Here is a 16,852-nt window from a genome sequence, read left to right as displayed (position 1 = left end):
TGTGCATTATTTTGTGCATTAAAACTTCACACAGTGAACAGCCTTCATTTTTACTGTGCTGTCAACTGAAATTAAGTCTGTATTTGTAGAGTGTGGTCAGAAGAGGTAATATTGCATCTTAATTTTATAAATCTGTGCAACATATTTTTGGCACTTCTTTGCCTAGATGTTACTCTTTTGATGTTAAGATTATTTCAGAAAATGGTAAATTATCAAAACATACACAGTTAATTTGGATTGTAGTCATAGTTCGTACTCTTTCTGTTCTTTTGAGCATCTGGAAAGTAAATACTTTCTGGTCTTTTGACATTGGACTCTTGACATCGCATTCTTTTTGGGCAAACTGGTGATCTGCTAAAAGCAAATACATAGGCGTTTTTATAAGATTGAAATACTTCAGATATTTATTCTTTATTTTGTTTTACATTTTCATTGCTTTGCAGCCACGGTGGATCCATTCCATGTAAAATTGATGTCACGTAGGTTAAACTAGTAAAGTGAAATCTCCTTTCTATAGTAAATATCTCCTTTATCAAGAGGCATAATAAGTTTTATCCTTATATCCACTATAGTGTAGCATCACTAGGTTAAATTTTGTATTTTAGCCATTGTGTTGAACTTGCTGTGTATTTAATAGAATGTCACGACACTCATGGGATGCCTGTGATTCAAATAACTTATTTTGTGTATCATTCCAAGGCTTTGATGAACTAGGTGGTCTCCTAAAACCAACAGTGGCCTCTCAAAACCAGAGTCTTCCAGTTGCCAAAGTACCACCTAACAAATTAGTGTCAGATGATCTGGATTCATCTTTAGCCAATCTTGTAGGCAGTAAGTATTGAACCATTTATATTGAACATATAAATGCTTGTTTAATTCTTTTAAATGAATAGAATTTCAATAGTATCTTTTTCTACTTTGTGACAGATTTGGGCATTGGAAATGGAACTACTAAAAAGTGAGTATGCTTAATCAAAAGTTGAGCATTTTGATTTTCTTGATAGTAAAATTTTATGAAAGTACAGGTTCAGACCTGTGCGTAACAACATAATGTTAACTTTCAGAGCGCGTCTGGGATTGTACTTCGTTTCTCAGACAAGGTATAATGAATTGTTGAGAGCTGTTGGAAGATGACTGGGGTAGTGACAGTGATAACAGCAGGCAAGATGTCCTCCTGTCTCTGATTCCTTTCAGGCTTTGTATATATTTAGGAAATGAGTTCATCAAAATGTTTCTTTGTAGTTGTAGGTAATCTTAGCACACCTTGTAAATACTTTGTGTGATCTGAATGTGTGCAGAGCTGTATTAGAGATTGTGAAACTACAACCTCCGACTTGTGGTTGACCTTTAGACAAGTGCATTTTGAAGCAGGCTGTGTTCCAGAGTAGTGAACATCTGCTCTAGGAGCGAAGTTGAGAATGTGATTAGTGAATTTCAGGCTTATTGGGACTATCTGTGCCAACTCTGAAATCATTCAGAAATCTAGTATGCAGTTGCTCCTAACTAAACTATATCTTGACCCAAGAAAAGTCAGCTCGACTAACTTACCTATACTGGGGACCTTGACTGAGATTAGATAAAGCTGAGGTGGCTCATGTTGAACATCTTACCTTACTTTTCCTAGCCAAAACAAGCTGTCATGAGACCTTTTATCAGCTCCTTTGCTAAATTAGTTTCTTCACTAACAAAAGAAGCCACATTTCCAAGAGGAGAAATGGTGTTCACCTAAGGGAGTTTTGTAAGAAAATCCAATGTTTTCTAACAATTCTTCAAAAAATTTATTTGAAGTGATGTAAACTGGACTCAGCCAGGTGAAAAGAAATTAACAGGTGGTTCCAACTGGCAGCCCAAGATCGCACCTACAACTGCGTGGAGTGCTCCGACGCTGGTAAGCAAATACTTACTTTAAAATAGTGAGTTCCATGCAACTTAGATATGCAGGCTGATGTGCAACAGAGAAATTTGAAAGTTATCTATAGTTGCAGTAAAAGGGTAGTAGAAAATTGAAGAAGTGGTCAGTTTGAGATGTGTGCTGCTTGGATTTGTTTTTCCTAGCTCTGTGGTTCTAGTAAATAGTTTGTGATGTGACATGTGCAGCTTTAGCATAAACTTCAGTAGTGTTTGACCAGCCTCTCTCATGGCAAAATAGCAGCCTTTGTGTTTCACTCAACTGACATAAAACCGTGAATTCCAGTGGTGTGTGGGGGGCCACTTTGCAGTCTAGAAAAGTAGAAGTGTGAAAAGTCTGTTCTTCAGGTGCACTGATACATCAAGTATGTATACATTACAACTCAGCCTGCTCTGGGGGCGAGAACGGGCCGAGAGATTAATTCTCTTGACGCTTGTAGAGGTGTCTGTGCAGTGGTGTGGGCTTTCTTAATGTATGTAACTACTGCTTTCCCGCCCCGATGTGTGCAATTGTTTTTAATGCATGTCAGTTTTGGTGATCAACTTCATAGTGTCTATTGTAGCAGGTAGTATTGGCAAGGAGTTTTGGGTAGCATGTAGAGCGAGGGTTCTTAATTACATGTCAAAAAAAAAAAAAAGAGGTTACGAGTTTATATGAGTAGTTTTCACAATGCTAACAGAGCATTTTTGCATGTGAATCCTACTCACTCTTTCACCAATGACCTAGAGAGCTGTACATGGACAGAATAGGTAACAATCCGCCCCCGAGGATTTATTGCATCTGACTCTGTAACTGCCTGGGGGAGGTTGAATCCACAGTGTAATAATACAACGTTGTGGATTTGAAAAGAGAGAGTTTTGTTTCCCTGGATCCACCACCTCTTCCCTACTGGGTGTCCCTTATCAGCTCACTGCATTAAGTAGGGAGAAATGTTTGTGCACCTTATTGGAGGGTGTGTAGATATTAAAAAAACCGTAACTACTCACCTGCTTTAATGACTGGTGGTTTGAGTTTACTTGTGTGCTTGAATCTGTTTAATAACTCATGTCTTGTATATACATCTTCTTGTGATAAGTCATTACATTTAACAGCTTTTATTGTTTAGAGATACTGTTGAGACACTTCTCTTCCTGTGAAACTGTTCTATTAACATAAAAGACTTGAAACAGAAATAATCTAGGGGGGGAAAAAGTTTGTCTTCCTCTGCTGGTCTATTTATTGTGGAGTTGCTGCGGCTTGCTAAATAAATATGCTTTTGAAAATAAGGCTTTCTCGTCTTTGGAAAAAAGGCATATACCAAATAAATGGACTATGCAAAACAGTTGCAAACCTAATAACGATGACAGTATCACAGGTGTATGCTGTCTCAGTAAATGACTTGAATTACAAGAATGTGTTGGGGTAAACATTTAATGTATTTGTGAACTAAAATGCTATCTGTGTATATTCCGTTGTGTAAGTATTTGCTTCTAATCCAGTGTTATTGCATTATGTAATTGTTCTCCCTGGGAAATACAGAATGGCATGCATTTTCCACAATACGTAAGTGAAACAACCCACAGCCTTTTTGCAATCAACTGGCATGCTGATATTAACCACTGCTGTTGCAGAATCTCATAACCTTCTTGCTATTTACACATTTCTCATTTTAAAATCTTTGGTGTGCCAAAAATTGAGCTTTTCCTAGCATACACGAACTTCATAGGTGGTCTGCAGGCTCTTGACTCGAATGATGGCATGGGAAATACCAAGATTATTTTTCCTTGCTTTAAACTGTACCATTTGCTGCCAGAGAGCTGGGGTGTGTGTCTGTGCTGCCTTTAATGCACTTGGTGAATTTTGAATGAAGATAAAAATGTTTGTGTTTGAATAACTGCATGAAACCTCACGGGCTTCTGTTCTACTTGGCACTTTATCCACGTTTATGGTAGATCTTGATTTTTTTTTTTTTTTTTTTTAGTGGGGAGAGACCAGTATGTCATTAATGCTTATGTGTAAAAAGAAAATCCATGCTGACAGTTTACAAAGGGCAAGCAATAACCTGTGCTTGCTGTCTGAGGAATGCAGTCTTTCATTTCAAAGGATTTTTTTCTTTATGTCAACAGTGATATTGGTCTTTCCCTGTATTCTGTTTTTATTGCAGGGTAGCTCTGTAAGTAAAGGATGGTAGGTCCATGCCTGAGCACTCAAATAAATTTAGTCAGCACGGTTGTGTGTGTGTAGGTGTGGATACACAAGCAAAACAAACGGACAAAAAGTAATTTTCAGGATAGCTTTGCCAGCTGTGTGCAAAATATATGGATAGTACAGAGTCTAGGTAATTCTCGATTGGGGAAATCTGTTCTGATGGCAACTGAAATGCCAGTGACACTGGCTAATGTCTATGAAAAGGCAGCTGACACCTTAGAACTGAATCCAGAAGCAGCTTTGCTGATGTCCTATTCTTGATGCTACAATTTATCTGCTTTAATTAATCCAGTACTATTAGTATTTTGTCACTTCCCTCTCTTCTGTATCAATAATCTCTGTGTACCAAGAAATGTATATGGTCTTTGTCTTGTCATGAATAGTAATCCCCACAGCGATAGCATGAAAATTAGACTGTGTTTTTCTTAAAGGAGAGACTAACAGGAGGTGGAGTGGATAGACAGCAAGTTATCTGAATATTTATAAGCACCAATTTAGAGTCGGGGGGTGGAACCGAAAAATTAGTTAATACTAATTTAGAAAGTGGATAATGAAACTGTAGAACAAAGAATATGGCTAGCATATGAAGAACTGTCTTTAATATATTTTTCTTTCTAAGGGTTATCAGCTGTTTTTTTACGTATACATTGCCAAGTTGTTTACAAAATGTAGCTTCGCCCCAGGTTTTGTCTGTTGACAGCAATCTTACTGTAACTTCATCAAAGTTAACTTAGGTTAAGGGTGATATAAACATATCTGCAGAGTACTAAGAGGACTTTAAACCTGTTCAAATTCACTGTACTAAGTGGCTGAGTGAGAGGGAATGCAAGTTGGACATTCATGTTAGAGCTGAATTTGTGTTGAAGCATGGTAGGAGAATCCCCATAACGTGTACACCCTGGCTAAGGAGAAGAGATTTCCTGTAATGTCGGCAGAAGCAATGGTAATTTGGTCTTTCAGTCTTTAAATTCTCTTACGTCTCCTTGTGTACCATTACTTCTGATTTCAAAATATAAGTATATACCTCATGGGATTAGAAAAATGCTTCTGCTTCCTGAATTTTCTCTCTCAAACTTCTGTGTCTCATACTGTGTTCTTTAAAGAGGATGCTGAGAGAATGGTAGCTGCAGTTTAGTTTAGTCAGCCAGAATCCTAACAAGTTAAAAGCAAATACATAATTATAGATTTGCCAAGATCGCCTGGAAAATTTAGCTTAGGTATTGTTTTCCATCTGAAATAATTTGGATACACTCTTCACACAAGACTGCAAATCCTGTTTGTTCTTTGCTGTATTCGTAATAAGCGAAGTGCTGCAGTTGACCCTTAGAAAGCCATGTCTTGCCAGTATGCAGCTGATCTCTTCTCCTCTCAGTTCACCACTGTTTTTCACACCAGGCGCCACCTGTAATGGCATACCCTGCCACGACGCCGACAGGAATGATGGGCTATGGGATGGTAAGTGAACTCCTGCAACTCAAAGAAGTCAAATGCTGTGTATCGTTTGATTGCTTATAGTTTGGTAGCAGTCGTTCTTCTGAACTATTTTACTGAAGGCTGAATTTCAGCTCCTGTTGGTTTATTCTTCACCAAATCATTGAGTCCTGGTTTTCTGAACTACTTCAGTGGTTTTCGTCTGAAATTAAGTCTGTCCTTTCTCACCTCGCTTAGTTTTTCGTGAACTTTTTAAGATTAAGACTGTGTCTATTCTTGGTGGGCTTTATTGGTGTAGAAATAAGTGTATCCTGTGAGTATAGCTATATTCACAATGGGAATATTTTGTCGGTGAGTGAAACTTTCCTTAAATACTTGCTCCCAACCTCAGCTAAAGGTATCTGTAATGATCGATTAAAAAACTGCAAGTTTGTGACACTGCCGTGTGTTGTGGTGTTGGTTGAGAATTGAATCTCTTAAAGACACACCAGTACCGGAAGGCTTTGGACATAAACCTGATCTTGCTGCTTGTTGCTCTGAAAAGTTGTTCAAATTTTTGTTCTTATCTCAAATTTTAAAATATTTCTGAAATGATATGCCTTAACTTTTCTTTATTAGTGTGGTTTTGATGTGGCACAGCTTTGCGGGGTGAATAAAAGGGGAGAGAACAATTATTCTGTTAAATGGCTCACAGATCAGTATAACAAAAGTAAACTAAATGTTTCATCGTATAATCAGATTAGATTAACGATTTATAATTTGTATATGCTCAGTAAGTGAACTGCAAAAGTGGCCAGCGGTGTTCTTGAGGGTCTTTTGGGAGAGTATCATGTTCCCCATTACCCATCCATGAACTCCTGTAGCACGTTCTGTGCCAAGTCGTTGTGGTTAAACTACTGTTAGTGTTGATTCAAATTGGATCTACACAACTTTGCACTGATGGTACTGGAAGCATTTTCTTAGTTATTTTGATTCAGCAGCTGGGGAAGGTAACATATTTAGTGAATAGAAAGTAATCTTGTATGTTTCGTAAAGCAGCTTTCATCCTGGGGTTTAAATGCCAGTGTGAAACAGAAACTGGAATTAACAGGAGCCGTAGCTCTGTTATCCTGAGCTGCCGTTACTTGTTCAAAAGCGTGCAACGTCTGAGCAGATGGGTGAGACGGGCCATTACAGAATGACCAGTAGGCTTTATAACACATCCTGAAAACTGTCCTGGCTCACTCAAACTTTACTCAGGACATTTACTGCTAGAAATCTCTGAAATGTTGACCCATTTTACAACCCTTGTGTTTAATTTTTTCTAAAAGCAGTAGCAGGTGCATAGTTCTGAGCGTGGCCATTTCTAAGTGGCAGTCTAGTAGCAGGCTGTTGGTGAGAGCATACCGGGACAGGCAATTTCGTTAGTACCTTAGCATCCCCTGGCTGCTTCATTGTGCCAGCAGTTATTTTTAACTTTTTTTGTAGGGTGTTTTCATCAGGGGCAGTTTCTTGAATGGGTTCACCATGTGATTACCCAAGCAGCTGGTTGGCATGATGGGAGTACCACCAGGATTAGTCGGGGAAAAGCTGCTTGGAATGGGGATTGCTTCAGCAGGACTGCTGCTGGGTATCAGCCCAAGCCCGAGGGGAGTGCCAGAAGCAGCGCCAGAGATGGGCGTCTACGTAAAATAAATAAAACCTGATTTCTAAGACCATTAATATATGTTAAACTCTTAATTTGCCTCAGCCAGAGTGTCAGTAACACTTTAGACTTTGATTGTGTAATGACTTAACATAAATTGAAAACTAAGAACTATATGTACAATTATTCTTGAACTCTGTCAGCTCTGCATTGGTATCTGTAAAACTGTTCTGGTGCTTTCGAAGGCAGACAGGGAAGTGCTGTCAGACCTCAGTTTTGGGAGCGAGAGGACCAGCACAAATGCTTGTGCTTAAACAAGTATTTTAGTGTTTCAGATCTTTGCAGCAAGAGATTAAATGGGCTCAATTGTTATTGAGAGTATTTCTTGAAAAGGCTCTAATGTTCCTTTCTAGTAACTTTTATTGCAGAATATTGTAGAAACTTCTTATATGATTGCATATATCAAATATGAGCAAAATTTACCATTTTCCTTTCTCTCCTTAAATATTTGCAATGTACTAATGCTATGTGTGATTTCATGTTGTCTGGATTTTTTTAGCCATCACAGATGGGAGGCATACCAGTAATGACACAGCCAACTTTAATATACAGTCAGCCAGTTATGAGACCACCAAACCCTTTTGGCCCTGTACCGGGAGCACAGGTGTGTATATTCAAAATAATTGGTGCTAGGGGCAAATTACAGCTGGGTCAGTTTCTTTAAAAGTATTTTAATATTTTCTTGTGTTGGACAGATGTATTGCGCAAGCCCAGTTGTTCATGCAAGGATTGCTTCCTAGCTTCCTACATCCAGGGTGGCAGCACCGAGTTTGTTTTACAGAAGCAAAGAGGATAGCATTTTAAGGCGTTGTTTGTCTGGGAATGTGACTGAGGTTATTCTCAACACTTCAGTGAAAGGATAAGAATAGTTAATGTCTGTGCTGTTTGCTGAAGACGGGCTTCTTCCCCAAAGTTCACGTTCTCTGCTGCTTTACCTCTAAGTGTGGCTTTGTGAGATTGCGCTTCTACAGCTTTTTCCTAAGTATATGTGGCACTGTTCTTTGACCTGTTACACTTAAAAGTATTAGATTATAAAGTAACCAAGTCTGGCAGTAGCTGTAAACATTTTTTTTTTAAGTGTAAGCTGCATGCTTATATGACAGCATTTTGCAGGGGACAAACAGGGTGTACGTAGCCTTTTAAGCCTATGACTGTTATAGATGGGTTTGAAAAGAGCATGGTATCAAACTCGGCGAAACTTCAACCCCACGTCTGGTGGTTAGTACTGACTGCTCTCCGTGGGAGGCACATGGCGCGTCCATCTAGTTTTAACCATTGTGTTCTCTAAAGGTCTTTGTATTCCTCCAAGTGTTTGCAGAAGACAGTATTTACAGCACAGTGAAGATATTCGATAGCTATACAAACCTATCTGGCCTTTCCCTGTTGAGGAAGGTGTTACATGAAATGGAGCGTTCCTTAAATTGCCTGCTTTTCTGCTTCTCGTGATATGTTGCGTATAGATTCATTACCTAACATACTGGAATAAAAGAGTGCGCTGAAGGGTTACTCTGAACATTGAGAAGAACTGACTTTATCAATATACTGGAGTTAAATATGTACCTTTTATTGTTTGTTTTGCAAACTTCTGTCGTTTTCTATCTGAAGTCACTTTTTTAACCCAATAGCCATCTGAAGATTTTTTTTGCAGTAGGAAAAACATTTAAAAAAAATAGGGGGGAGAGGGGGTGGACAATCTTGAACACCTTCACACTATTTTCAGAAAATATTGAGATCATTAAGGCTGTGTGTGTTTGTGAACTGTAGTTAGAGGCAGTGCCAAGTTTAGCTGGCAGATTGGAATGCCAGTATTAACAATGTGTTTTCACTTACTAGTCAAACGTTTCTTTGTCAAAGTTCACACTGTGCATCATGACTCTATTAGAAAAATGTAATATATTGGGACTGTATTTTGATCTTACTGTAAAGACCTCTGTTAAACTGATGACTGTTTAAAAACATGCATGTATAAATTCACCTAAATATATGTTGGTGTAAGTGTGTTTTTGGGACTAGAGTGTGGAGGGAAGAGAATTCAGCAGTAGCTTGGAAAGGAAAAGAGCCTCCAACCTTTCTCCAATGCCTGAATCTGATCCTTTAACAGGAGAGGCTAAGTTGTGTGCTGCCATGGGCAGTGTCCATTGCCTTTGCTAAAATAGTTTTTTTTTTTTTAATTTTTTTTTAAAAGGCTTTATCTGAAAGGGGCGCTGTTAGATTTCTTTAGCTAGAAATGCAGGTTTCAATTGACTTTCTCTTGGCCTTCCAAGAGCTGCTTTGCACATTCACTGTCACTTAAGACAACTGATTCGGTATCTTTCACTTGGGTTTTATACTATTTCAAGGGGAAAAAATGTGTTTATGACACTTCTTAAATAGAGAACAAGTTAAAGGATCCTTAAGGATAAGAGTTTTTTCTGCAATTCCCAAAACATTAATTTTGAAATGTCCCTTAAAAAAAAAAAAAACTGCCTACGTGCCTAATTCAGTTATAAACAGGTAGGTAGGCCTGAATAGCTAGGGGAGCCTTTCTGCATCACTTGACATTGCAGGGCTTGGTCAGGTTGAATCCCAGCCGGCTGTCATAACAGGAGAAAGAGGAATTAGTCACAAGTGAGGTGTGTAGAGCTGTATTTATTGTGCTTATCTGACAAGGTGTTTGGCTCCGGTGAGAGTTAATTTGATAGAAAACACACCCTTTGAATCAGCATTTGCTATGTTACCAGGAAGGGTTTTCCCTGAGACACGCAGTCTGCGTTGCTTGCAGGTGTTGAGTTTCCAGAAGGCTGACACCAATAAAGCAACTAAAATGAAACAAAGGCTGCATGCGAGAGCTTTTTCCCCGTACACAGCAGAGATGGCGTTTACTAACATATAGCCATGGAAGGGAATTACAATGTTATTACACTAAATTTACTGTATGCTTAGTCTTGAGGCTCTTCTGAGAGCATATTTGTCTGTTTAGGTTTAGTTCATGCTCCTGTTGTGCCAGAAATAGAAATAGGAAAATAAAGAAATAAACACGTGTGTTCTTGGGGTAAGTAAACAAACCTTAAAGAATGAATAATGGTTGTCTGAAAGGCTCACAATTCAAACTGCCTACATCCCATGTGGATCACTCTAAACACCATTATTCTAATACAAGTTTTGTCCATGGTGTCATCACTGACAAAAAGTAAATTGTTTTTAATATTTACGTTTAAAGCACCAGATTATATCACTTGCTCTAGTCTGCTGATAGATCTTGGTTGCTGTCTACAGTAAAGAAACTTGAAGGTACTTAAAAGCGTAATGACAGATATGAAGTTGTTGCCAAAAAATTGTATTGCCAAGTTGTAGTGTGTTGGGAATTCCTCCTGCTTTGTATACAGAGTGGTAAAATAGGCATCCCAACGCTGTCCAGTTTCTTTATAATTCAAACTGGTGTTCCTAACTTGATACTCTTATGGATTTGTTTTAATAAATATACTTTTCTTACCTCTAGGCATACCTATTTTGTCTCTCTTTCAAGTGTTCTGTTTACATGCATGCAACTTTATTTCTAATTGTTGCTATCAAAAGCAAGGGTAGCTTGTTTTTTTAAGGGCAAAATAATTTCAAACAATTAAGAAAGTAAGTTGCTTCTTTGAAAATCTAGGTGCAGAAGTTATAGTTTTAAAGGAAAGTGGTGCGTACCTCTTTTCTTTGAAATCACTTATCTTGCATTAGGGTCAGTATTTCCCGCTTGAAAACAGATATCACCCTGATAAAATGGTAGGCTTCCCTCACTGCAAATATTCTATCGTGCTACCCAGAACAGTGAGAATGGCCGGAGCTGTGTTGGTTAAATTTTAGCTGGCGGGGGGAGAGCGTGTGTGTGTATGAGGAAGGCACAGGCTGAATCAGTGGTCCACACAAGGTTAAAGAGTAGCCAGAGCGATGGCAGGTGTGATACAGTACAGCAAACGCAAAACACTTCAGACAAGCCAGATCTGCGTGATGTAGAGTTAACTGGAATATAAACTGCCCGTTTTAAGGCCCGAGTGTCGTCATGCATGACGGCAGCACTTGAATGTTCACCACCACCAAAAACATTATCATGTTGGCTAATATAAAATGGTACGATACTGACAAATCAGTGGTATGCCTTTAAGTGTTACACATTCTGGTCTGATTACCCCCAAGAGGACATAGCCTTCGGAGGGGAAGCAGCTGGGTAGTGAAAATTTTAAGATTTAAACTAGAATAAAGAAATTGCTCTGCCTACTGCCAGGACCTGTGTGAATTGTAACACCGCAGTCATTAACGTCACTGAATTGTGCGGAAAAAGCAGTGGGAGTGATCGCCTGGTGGTGATGAAGAATAGGTAAATGTGCAAATGAGTAAGTTGGTTTTGTGGGGGATTTTTTGATTTTGTTTTTTGGGGGGGGTTGTCTTGAAACTGGAAGAACAGACGATATAGTTCAGGACAGACTTATGCCAGAAAGTAGACTTTACAGGTGCTCCTTTTGGCACGTTAATCCTAAAATATATGCTAAAACAGCTTGACAGACTTGTTTAAAGAGAAACCGGTATGTAGCTAACGATGGGAATCGGCACAACACTCACTCATGGGTGGGGGGTTCTGTGTTACTGCGACTCCAGGGAGTTTTTGTCTTTGCTGGAAGCAGCGAGAAGTGACGACTGCTGTTGGAGGTGAGAGTACGCTTTGGGTCTGATCCAGCACAGTACGTTGCATGTCAGGTCACAAAGCGCTGGGCAGTAAGGAGGCTAAATCCACAGTTGTAGACGTATTAGCGCTGGAGAAACTGATGGCCAGTGCTGTTGTTTTAAATGCTTCTCCTTAGAAACTGCTAAGGTTCTGGTTTTCAGATATATTTATGAGCAGTGTTCCGGATAATGCAATGTAGGAAACTGTCTAAGTATACTTTCCACATGTTTTTTTAGGCCTCCTTTTTAATAATTAGAGGAATGTCGTTAAAAATATGTATTTACTGTAAGATACTGTGTCTTGTCTGAATTCGGCTGTGGCATCCAGGAAGTAGCATTGTCAAGTTCTTTCCCAGTATTGAACCTGAACAGGCTTCCTGAAACGTCACCTCTGTTTCTGGTTACACGCTGATGTTGCACAAATGACAGAGCTCTAAACCTACCAATCTTCCACACTGCTTTCAAACTGGGACATTACTTTGGACTTGATATCAGTTGGAGATTTGCCAACTCAATTTAACAGGATTTTTAATATGTGACTTCAAGCCATTTGACCATGAAGAGGAAGAATGTCTCATGAAATCAAGTCGCAGCAGGCATGCCTCGCTGAAGTTGTGCCTCTGTTGGACTTTATCATTAGTCTGGCTCAAATCCTGGAGAGTGGTGGGGTGTGTGAGCTACGGCTTTCCAAAGGGAAGAACCAAGTTTAAAAGGGGAACTTCTGACATCCTGAAACTGCTTCTCAAGCACTTCCCATTCTCTCTCATGACTCTTTCATAATCTGTTTATGGGGACTGGATCCGAGTGCCCCATCGGGAGTGGGGTTTCGGGAGGGAGACAGAGATTCCAACCCAGACAGAGAGTACTGATCCTGAAAGAACTCCTCCTCCCCACGTGGTTTCCGAGATAGACATTAACGTGAAAAATTTAAATTTGCAATGGCAATATTTACACTCTGGGCACTTTTGCAAGCAGTTCCCATAAGCATGTTCCCTGTCATGCGTAGGTTGGCAGGCATTCCGTATTTCCAAAGGAAATACATCTTCATACGATGTTTTTTGCAATGGGTATGAAGTGCAAGTATGCACTGGTTATTAGTGACTCAATTATGAGTAAACTGTTGAAGTGATGGAATCTGAAATGGAGAAAGTTGACGGTTTTATTTGTAACTGCAAAAACATGCAAGCTCTATGAGGGAGGAGGGCAAATAGAATTTAACAAAGCACCATTTATAACTGGGAAAGTTCTAACAAAGAAGGGAAAGAGCTAAAAAAAAAAAATCAACAAATAGCAGATACTCCTGCAATTACAGCCTACAGATTATTGGACCCTTCCAGCAGCAGCAGCTGGAATGCCATATTTTACCTACTTGTAAGTTATGTGCTTTGTATGGCTGAATTTGTAGTGTGGTGCTTTAAATACATGACTATAGGATGTGATTTTTGTTAGTATAGATAGTATAGACTATCGGTCTCAGTCTTCAGTTCTCACCTAAAAAGGCAGCAGTTGACAAACTCTCATCTATTTTTTTTTTTCTACCCCCGGAATATATCCCATGTTCTCCTCCTAGGCCCAAATTGACAATTATCTGTTGTCTGCTCTTCAGCTTCTTTTTATACGCATCGTATGTTGAGAGGAAAAGATGCTGAGAGCTGTTTCGTCTGGAGAAGGCATCTGGAAAGCTGCCACGCTCTGGCCAGGCCCCCAGCCTCACCTCTCCCTGCCAGTACGTAGTTTTGCCAGCGAAGCGGGGAGAGCGCTAACCTCTTTCACAGGAGCGTCAGGCTCAGTGTTTTGTATCTTCTTTTGAAGAAAACTGCTGTGAAAGTGCGAGGGTATCTGCCTATTTGGCAAATGCCAATTGAAGTTTCCTTCCTGGAGGGTCATGTCCCGCTTGTTTCTGCATTACACCAACCACTGAAGAGGCTTTCTGTTTTCCATATGACCAAACACCTTGTTTTAATAGTTGATTTCTGCCAAGTTTGCCTCTTAACCTCCCCTTGTCCTTTCATTACACGTTCAGCTTTCATATTCTGTCATTCTGAGACCTTTTTTTCTTTTTCTTTCCCTTTCTCTGTCGTCTTTCCTACTAGCTGTCTGCAGCATCCAGCCCTTCCAGTCAGAGTCCTCACAGAGCCTCAGGAAAGGATCCCTTTGCAGAGCTCTCTCTCCAGGATTTCTTGTAGAACAACTTAGGTATTGTCTGTTATTCTGGGGAGATGCTGGTTTTTTGTGCTATAAAACAAAATTAAAGTTCCAATCCAAGTTTTATTAACATGACTAGAACTGTTTCTGAAGAAAATAAAAACAAGTCATGTTGAGTTGGAAGCATTGTGGAAGTGACTTGGAAACTCGGAATACTTAACTGCAGCGGTTTAAAGGCCCCATCACGTCATTTTGCTGCAGTCCCTTGGAAAGGAAGTTTGATGGTTCCTTTCTGAACCGCAGGAGCCGGCACAGGAGGTACTTTGCTGCAGCTGGGGAGAAGGAGCTGGTACTACCCGGCATTTACCATTTCATCAGGAAAATGTGTAGGGTTCTTGGTTATCAGCGAACTCCTGACTGCTGCTGGCAGTCTGCTCGTGCACTTCACCAGATTCTTGACCAAAGAGTTCACTTTATGCAGGAGGAGAGACTTGGTTTCACGTGTGCCAGGGTTAAATTTTGGTACAGATGCGCACTGGAGTTCTTGTTTATCAATCGGGGCAGGTGGAGATTAAATACTAAAATGAGTGAAAACATGAAAAAAATCAAGTGTAAAGAAAGAGTAGGCTTTATTGCACACAGCGTTCTGCTTTTCTTTGTGCTCTTTCTCTGGCTCAGCGTGAAAAGTGACCTTGAGTTCTCTTCGTAATGATGTTGATCTGCGTTACGCTGCCACTGGTGACGTCATTGCATGGATAAGTAGGGTTTTTTATTTTTGGACAAACCAGCTTAATGCAGAGATGTTCCAAAGGCTGGTTCTGATGGCTTTTGGTTGTTTTCTGGCCCTGATTTTGTAAAATTTTTGTTTCTGTTTGAAACTTCAGTTGTTGGGGTAGTTGGGGCATTTGAAGAATGGAAATTTTTGAAGAAAACACAGGTTTATAGTGAAGTCCTACTTCTGTTGGATGTTAACACGAGCGTTTTTAATCTTTCCAGATTCAGTTTATGTAACTGTGTAGATGGAAGAGAAAGGAAAGTTTCCAAAAAGATGTGCTCACCAGTAAACCCCCACTTCCAGGAAAAAATGAACTTCAGCCTCTCAAACTCTCCTCTTCCATTAAATGATGCAGTGAAACGATGAAGACCGATGAAGGAACCTGGGACGACTCCATAAGAAAACATCAATATACAATACAAAGACAAGAATTGCCATGAATTAAGACCAAGATCTGTTTTTTGTCCTGGTGACTAACACGTCAATACTTAAAGCTTCTAATAATATCCATAATCGGTAACATACGAAGAGAAGCCTTTATTCTGGAAATTGAGATTGGTGTTTGGAAACGCTGTCTGGAATGGAGATGTGTCCTTTACCGTAACTCGAAACAAGACTTTGGGCAGGGGAGGGTCAAATCCTAACTCTTAATTCTGCAGTTACCTTTTCTTCAGTCCTCACAAATGTAGGCACAGCAGTAATGGAAATTAACTTTTTTTAAAAATTATATATTCAGTTTGCAGTAGACATTCCTTATGTATTATTGTTTGTATTTATTTATGATTATCAATTTAACATTAATATTGTATCAAAAAAACCTCCTTATGAAAATGAGTATGGATGTATACAGTATGTCTGATTTTTATCCACAAAGAATGAATCTGATTCAGAATGCTTTTCAGCTGACATACAGAGCACTAAATATTTTAAAGGTCTGAATCTAATGAATTCTCAGTATATATGGGAATTAGGGAAGAGCTGTAAAATGCATTAATCCTTATAGTCAATTCTGTGCCTAGGATTTTGCAAGGGAACAGTTAACTGACTAGAAGCACTACATTTTTAATTCAGCATTAGTGCATTGGGAAGGAACTTTATTGCTTTGTGCTTGGCATGTCATTATTTTTACATTTGACATTATAAGGCCTTTCCAAAATGAATGTGAGGAATTGCTTTCACTTTAAGACTTTCCTTCTTTTCTGTAAAAAATGGAGGTGGTGTGTGTTGCGGGGGGAAAGCCTTTTCATTTGGCTAGTGCCATGTTTGTGATCATGTACCTTTTAAAAGTAAAAAAGGGGAAGTAGCTTCCTTACATATGTCTAGTGGGTATTTAGTTAACGAAGAATTAAAGTAGCACTGTTGATCGGTGCTTTGTGTAAATACATCATAACTTTTGGGTGGTGTGGGGCCTTCAGAAGGATAGTCAATGATATGAAAGCAATTCTGTACATGAATTAAGCATACTTGCTGCATTGTCTCTGCAGATTCTATTTTTGTTTAAAATATTAAAATGTATGTTAGCAAAAATGGGTGGATTTTCAAATAAAATGCAGCTTCCACAGAACTTTTGTTACGGTATGAAAGTCTGAGGTGCTTCTTTTCTTTTTGCTGCTTAAAACGTGCACTGATAATTGCTTTGTTTACGTAATAAAATACCAAATGTATTTCATATGTGCATATTGTCTGACAGGAAGTGCAGCACTGTGAATCTGTGAAGGACGTGATCTATACACCATCCTCCCGGTGCTGCTGCAGCAGACGGCCTTAGTTTCACTATATAATGAGTTGGCTCATTAAGAGCTGGATTCCTTACTTAATATGATCTCTAGTTTTTCAAAATACTCATGGCAATAAACTTGTGCTGTTTGTAACTGAGCAAGAAGTATAAATATGCCAAAATAATTATTTAGGCAGCTTCCCTAATCTTCCACCTAAACGCTGATGAAGCTCTGAACAGCTTGCTCAGACCATCGTCTGCCTTAGACGCTAGTTTTCATCACAGGGAGTTGCGATATAAATGGAACTTCCCTCTTCTCAG

The 16,852-nt window shown here is 39.3% G+C and overlaps 1 protein-coding gene across 17 annotated transcripts in view; it reads left to right on the top strand.

The window, feature by feature from the left end:
- Positions 1 to 16,497, top strand: part of PICALM (phosphatidylinositol binding clathrin assembly protein) — a 67,529-nt gene extending 51,032 nt beyond the window's left edge. For 5 of the 17 annotated variants that reach the window (XR_012672062.1, XR_012672065.1, XR_012672066.1 and 2 more), the window contains 8 exons: positions 700 to 831; positions 928 to 958; positions 1,789 to 1,888; positions 3,428 to 3,451; positions 5,492 to 5,551; positions 7,711 to 7,815; positions 8,502 to 11,550; positions 15,036 to 16,497. Coding sequence is in view for 8 of the 17 variants with exons in the window: in XM_075140246.1 (XP_074996347.1) it covers positions 700 to 831; positions 928 to 958; positions 1,789 to 1,888; positions 3,428 to 3,451; positions 5,492 to 5,551; positions 7,711 to 7,815; positions 13,988 to 14,080 (545 nt within the window). In the remaining 9 variants the exon portion in view is untranslated. The other 12 variants (XR_012672063.1, XR_012672067.1, XM_075140240.1 and 9 more) reach the window with 9 other exon arrangements.
- The last annotated feature ends 355 nt before the right edge of the window (positions 16,498 to 16,852 follow it).

Source organism: Calonectris borealis, chromosome 1, assembly GCF_964195595.1.
Source record: "Calonectris borealis chromosome 1, bCalBor7.hap1.2, whole genome shotgun sequence".
NCBI classification, from domain to species: Eukaryota; Metazoa; Chordata; class Aves; order Procellariiformes; family Procellariidae; genus Calonectris; species Calonectris borealis.
The sequence above is the reverse complement of the archived record's forward strand: the minus strand, read 5'-3'. Positions and strand labels throughout refer to the sequence as shown.